Source organism: Phaseolus vulgaris, chromosome 11 (genome assembly GCF_051622355.1).
Source record: "Phaseolus vulgaris cultivar YP4 chromosome 11, ASM5162235v1, whole genome shotgun sequence".
Classification (NCBI taxonomy): domain Eukaryota; kingdom Viridiplantae; phylum Streptophyta; class Magnoliopsida; order Fabales; family Fabaceae; genus Phaseolus; species Phaseolus vulgaris.
In genome coordinates this window covers 36,683,984-36,689,858 of record NC_143508.1, presented here as the reverse complement: position 1 = coordinate 36,689,858, position 5,875 = coordinate 36,683,984, and the positions used below count along the sequence as shown (strand labels likewise).

At 31.8% G+C, this 5,875-nt stretch overlaps 1 protein-coding gene across 1 annotated transcript; it reads right to left on the bottom strand.

Annotated features, from left to right (window-relative positions):
- Positions 1 to 1,282: 1,282 nt before the first annotated feature.
- Positions 1,283 to 3,122, bottom strand: LOC137829882 (uncharacterized). The gene is made up of 6 exons (XM_068636868.2): positions 3,041 to 3,122; positions 2,777 to 2,917; positions 2,408 to 2,542; positions 2,030 to 2,164; positions 1,655 to 1,789; positions 1,283 to 1,413 (listed from the first exon to the last, which is right to left on the bottom strand). The coding sequence occupies exons 1-6, from the start codon at positions 3,096 to 3,098 to the stop codon at positions 1,283 to 1,285; spliced, it is 735 nt and encodes a 244-aa protein (XP_068492969.1). The 5' UTR covers positions 3,099 to 3,122.
- Positions 3,123 to 5,875: the final 2,753 nt, after the last annotated feature.

Here is a 5,875-nt window from a genome sequence, read left to right as displayed (position 1 = left end):
AGGGAGAGATTGTTTAAGATAGGCTTTGATGTCTCCAAATCCATTAAGATTGGTTGAATCCTTTGTTGTTGCTTATATGTATGGGTTCTGGGTAGTTTGAATTTGTAATCCACTCTTAGCTAGGATACAAAGTTGGTTTAAATCAAATTCCTTTGAAAAAGAGTATTTTCCAAAGAAGTGGAAAAACAACTTGTTTTATCGTTTCAATCGGTTGTTTTACACTTAGTGTTTTGAAAAAAGGTTTTAACAAAGCTTGAAATTGGTTGACCTTGTTGTCAAACCAATTCAATCGGTTATTTCGACATTTCAGCCGATTGTATTTTGAAAATCGTTAACAAAATTTGTTAACTTTGGTAAATCTGTTTTAATTTATTCAAAATTGATTTGGCTCATGCATTAAATGTTTTTAACAGTCTTTAGGAGTTTAAATAATTTGTTTTATGTCCTAGCAGTTAAGATATCATATTAAATCTTTGAAATTAGTTTTCACCAAGATTTGCTTCAAGTTTTGAATATTTGTAAGAGTGGAATAGGATTGCTTTGTAACTTTTGAATTCAATTTGTATCAGGTGTGATCATTCTTTTTCTCTCTTTAATATTGTAATTTTGTGTAAACGTGTTCTGTGCAGATCTAGAGGGTGTTCAGTGATTTGTGGTGTGTTGTTTGTCGAAGGAGGTGTGTGTTCTTGAAGAGTTCAAGATCAACTCTTTGGTGTGTAGTTTGTAATCAAGGTTATTGATTGCTTAGTGGAAAACCAGTGGTTTCTTGGGACTGGATGTAGCTCTTGGATAAGAGTGAACCAGTATAAATCTGTTGTGTGATTTTTTCTATCCTTAATCTCATTCAAATCTGTTTTGGTTTGTTTTTATTAATTGCTGATAAAAACAACCGGTTGAATCACATGAAAAACTAAATTCAAAAAACAATTAAAACTATTGTAATTATTGGAATGTTTGAAAACATTATCTAAGATAATCAATTATTTGCAAACACTCAACAACACTAATATTTTATTAGGATAATCCATCATTCCTAAGTATTATTATGTTTAGAAATTTAGAATACTACAATATAAATTTATGTTAGCTATAAATCACTAACAAAACTGAAATTCGAAAAGGTAATTTATCAAAGACAGAAAAAGAAAAAGTACCTTCCAAATGCATTTTTATTGATAAATTTGTGAGAGTTAGTGACACAAGCATTTGCTTTTACCATCGACTAGATCACAATATTGTTTATCACATGGTGGAGCACAAATAAATGGACAATCAAACGCAGTTATAGCTTCCCTAGTATGGTTGTTCTGCACTTACAAACTTCATCAACACAAATGGCTGAATCTTTACATAAACTTAACTTTCCCTTGCAATCATCATTCTTCTGACATTTATCCTCATCTAATGCAAACCCTACAAAACACACATCCCAATATTACAATATAAATTCGTGTTAGATATAGAACAGTAACAAAACCTAAATTAAAAAATATGATTTATCAAATGAAAAAAAAAAGTAACTTCCAAATGCATTTATATTGATAAGTTGGTGAGAGTTAAAGACACAAGCATTTGCATAGACCATCGGTTGGATCACAATATTGTTTATCACATGGTGGACCACAAACAAATGGACAATCATACACATTTATACCTTTTGTTGGCTTCCCTAGTATGGTCGTCCTGCACTTGCAAACTTCATCAACACAAATGACTGAATCTTTACATAAACTTAACTTTCCCTTGCAATCATCATTCTCCTGACATTTATCCTCATCTAATGCAAACCCTACAAAACACATATCCTAGTATTAGAATATAAATTTGTATTACCTATAAATCACTATCTAAACCTAAATTAAAATATGTGATTTATCAAATGAAAAAGGAAAAAGTAATTTCCAAATGCATTTTTATTGAGAAATTAGTGAGTTAATGACACAAGAATTTTTATAGACCATCAGTTGGATCACAATACTCTTTATCACACGGTGGAGCCCAAACAAAGGACAATCATACCCACTTATACCTTTTGTTAGCTTCCCTGGTATGGTTGTTCTGCACTTACAAACTTCATCAACACAAATTGTTGAATCTTTACATAAACTTAACTTTCCCATGCAATCATCATTCTGCTGACATTTATCCTCATCTAATACAAACCCTACAAAATACATATCCGAATATTTGAATATAAATTCGTATTAGCTATAAATCACTAACTAAACCTAAATTAAAAAATGTGATTTAGCACATGAAAAATAGAAAAAATAATTACCAAATGCATTTTTATTGAAATATTGGTGAGAGATAATGACACAAGCATTTTTGTATACCATCAGTTGGATCACAATACTTTTTGTGACATGGTGGAGCATAAAATATCGAAAATTTTGCGTACTTATACCTTTTGTTAGCTTCCCTTGTATGGTCGTCCTGCACTTACAAATTTCATCAACACAAATGGCTGAATCTTTACATAAACTTAACTTTCCCTTGCAATCATCATTCTCCGTACATTTATCCTCGTCTAATGCAAACCCTACAAAACACTCATCCCAATATTACAATATAAATTCATGCTAGCTATAAATCATTAACAATACCTAAATTCAAAAAGGTGATTTATCAAATAAAAAAAAAAGTAACATCCAAATGCATTTTTATTGATAAATTTGAGAGAAATAATAATACAAGCATTTGCATAAACCATCAGTTGGATCATAATATTGTTTATCACATGGTGGAGCACAAACAAATCGACAATCATACGTACTTATAGCTTTTGTTGGCTTTCCTAATATGGTCGTCCTGCACTTACAAACTTCATCAACACAAATAGCTGAATCTTTACATAAACTTAACTTTCCCTTGCAATCATCATTCTCCTGACATTTATCCTCATTTAATACAAACCCTACAAAACACACATCCCAATATTACCGTATATATTTATGTTAGCTATAAAAAATTTAAATCACTAACAAAACCTAAATTCAAAGATATGATTTATCAAATGGAAAGAAAAAAAGCAACTTACCATTGCAAGCTATAAAAGTAAAAACAAGTGCTACCAAAGCAACCTTCACTAGAGCCATCTTTTGCCTTCTTTTACTTTTACTCACTCTTCAGTATTTCTTTCTTCTCCTTCAAGATTTAAGTCATACACATATTTATAGTACTATATTAGTGTTAAAATAGAGAATGAGAAATATAAAATAGTAATAAAATGAATTAAATGTGTTACTTAATTAGATTATTAGTCCGTACAATTTTTCTTTTTATATAACACTCTTGTCTTCCATTCAAGTATTTGATCATTTAAAATATATTAATTAATTTTTAAATATTCATTTAATAAATATAATGTGGTTTATATTATTAATGATATTACTAAAAATAAGAATATTAATATTATTAACAGTAATATAAAAAACAATTAATAATATTAATAATCTTATTATTAATCATATGAATACAGATATTAATAACAGTAATAAAAATTAATAATAATATTTATAATATTAAACAATATTAATAACATAATTAATAGGATTAAAAATATTAATAATAACATTAATAATAATAATAATATTAATAATAACATTATTAATAATAATAATAATATTAATAATAATATCAATTATAATACAAATAATGTTAAGAATAATAAAATAATTGTAATATTATTAATAATAATATAAGTAATATTTATAATAATAAAATTGTCATGATATTATTAATAATAATGATAACAATAACGTTATTATTAATATTGTTGTTAATCATACTAATGTTATTCATATTGTTAAATATTATAAATATTATAAATTATTATTATTATTATTATTATTAATATTCGTATTCGTATGATTATTAATAGTATTACTAATATTATTAAATTTTATTAATATTACTATTAATAATATTAATATTATTATTTTTAGTAATACTATTAATATTATAAAAAATATTATTAATTTTATTATTGTTATATTAGTATTAACATTAGTGTTATTATTAATAATATCATGATTGTACTAGACAGAATGTTCTATGCTTAGTGATCGGAGCACGGTGCATGAGTATGGGTAGGTCAGCTAGGTTGTTGGGTCTATAAAGTGGGTCATGAGTTTGGCCAACCATGTCAATAAGTCCATTGGAGTTTAATTAAAATAAATTTTTTATACGCTAATATAAGGTTAGTATACGTAGGGGTTAAGTCACGTAAATATCTTTTAATCTAAGTGGGTGTGTTTTAAGGCACGCAGTGCTTAAGTTGCATGCATAGTGAAAGATAACGTTGCACCATAAGTAAGGGTGCCCACATAAATAGAGTGTTTCCCTGTTGTTAACACCTACAATGATGCCCTGTTGGCAAGTGGTTTTTTTTTTGTTATTTTATACTCTCATTAGAGATAAGATTTTTTCTATTGTAGCACCTTGAGAGAAGGTGCCCATAAACAGAGTGTTTTTCTACTACGTATGCTTTCGGTTGAGATTAGATTCTCATGAGAGAAATTTGTTAGAAGAGATAAGCTATAAAAGGGGCTTGATACCCTATGTAAAGGTACGTTGTTTATGAGACTGAAACTGAATACACTCTTCAATTTTAGTAAGCTCATACTGAGTTGATTGTCGGAGTGTGATCAACAGGTAGGGCCCCCTTTGTTTCAACGGAGCCACGTTCTAGTGCAACAAGATGTAAAACAGATTTCAGATGAGACAAACCGGAGCTAGAGCTTGTCAGCAGAGTCAACCGGCGAGAACATTTGTTGCTCACCGTGGGGCCCGATAAAACTTGATCTCATCCACAATTGTGTTTGAGTTTTCCAGCGGTATGAGGAACACTAGGCAAGGACCTGCGGGATCTGAGAGCTCTCCAAGAACAGCTCATAAACACCGTGAGAGCTCTCTAAGAAGCCAACAAGCAGTACAAGCGAGAGCAGGAGCAGATCCAACAAGAAGCCAAAGTCGAGCAGGAAAGGTTAATGGCAAAGGCTAAAGCCAAGCAGGAAAAGCTAATTGCAGAAGCTCGAGCTGAGCAAGTGCTTAGGAAAGATCAACTTATGGCAGAGATAGATGCTTCGCGAGCAAATAGTGGGGAATTGCACAAGGCCAACGAGGAGTTGCGCAAGAGTCTACAACAACTTGATCAACCCTCCAAAAGGGAACGAGGTTTGAATGCACCCTTGAGAGCTCGTCCCAAGCCATTCTCGCAGACGATCATGGATGCGCTTATGCCACCACATTACATCATGCCTAAGATCATTTTCACGGGAGTAGAAGACCATGAAAGCCATCTTATGGCGTTCAATGCCCAGATGATTATTTCTCGGGGATTAGATGCTATCCATTGCAAGATGTTCATGGGTACATTCACAATTACTGCCCTGCAGTGGTTTGGTGGGCTTCCTGTTGGCCACATCACCTCCTTCGACCAATTTTCTGAGTTGTTCAGGGAACAGTTCTCTATCAACCAGACCAAACCATCGATTTTATATGATCTCTTCAGTGTGAAACAGAGATAAAGAGAGTCTCTAAAAAACTATTTAAAAAGGTTTTGGGCGATTATGGTGAAGCTCCAAACCCATGACGAGGTCGTGATGGTCAACGCCTTCGAACAGGGAGTCATGGCAGGACCATTTAGCGACTCACTGATCAGGAATTCGGTAGAGACATTTGCCCGAAATACAATGACGGGTTGTCGCCCATATCAACTCTGAGGGTCAACGAAACCTCGATCGAGAAGAGGACGGACTCGAAGCACGCACCATACCCAACCAAGAAGAACGTGCTTGAAGCCAAGGCCCAAGAAGATTTGACAATTCGACCCAAGTTCTAAAAGTTTGATAGGAATCGGAGGCCACGAAAG

What these genes read in the sequence shown, in the direction of transcription:
- LOC137829882 (XM_068636868.2), bottom strand. Translation starts at nt 3,098, where the DNA reads ATGGCTCTAGTGAAGGTTGCTTTGGTAGCACTTGTTTTTACTTTTATA. An exon ending in AAAGCCAACAAAAGCTATAA is followed by an intron (nt 2,543 to 2,776) that starts GTACGTATGATT and finishes AGTGTTTTGTAG; the next exon opens with GGTTTGCATTAGACGAGGAT. An exon ending in ACAAGGGAAGCTAACAAAAG is followed by an intron (nt 2,165 to 2,407) that starts GTATAAGTACGC and finishes TGTATTTTGTAG; the next exon opens with GGTTTGTATTAGATGAGGAT.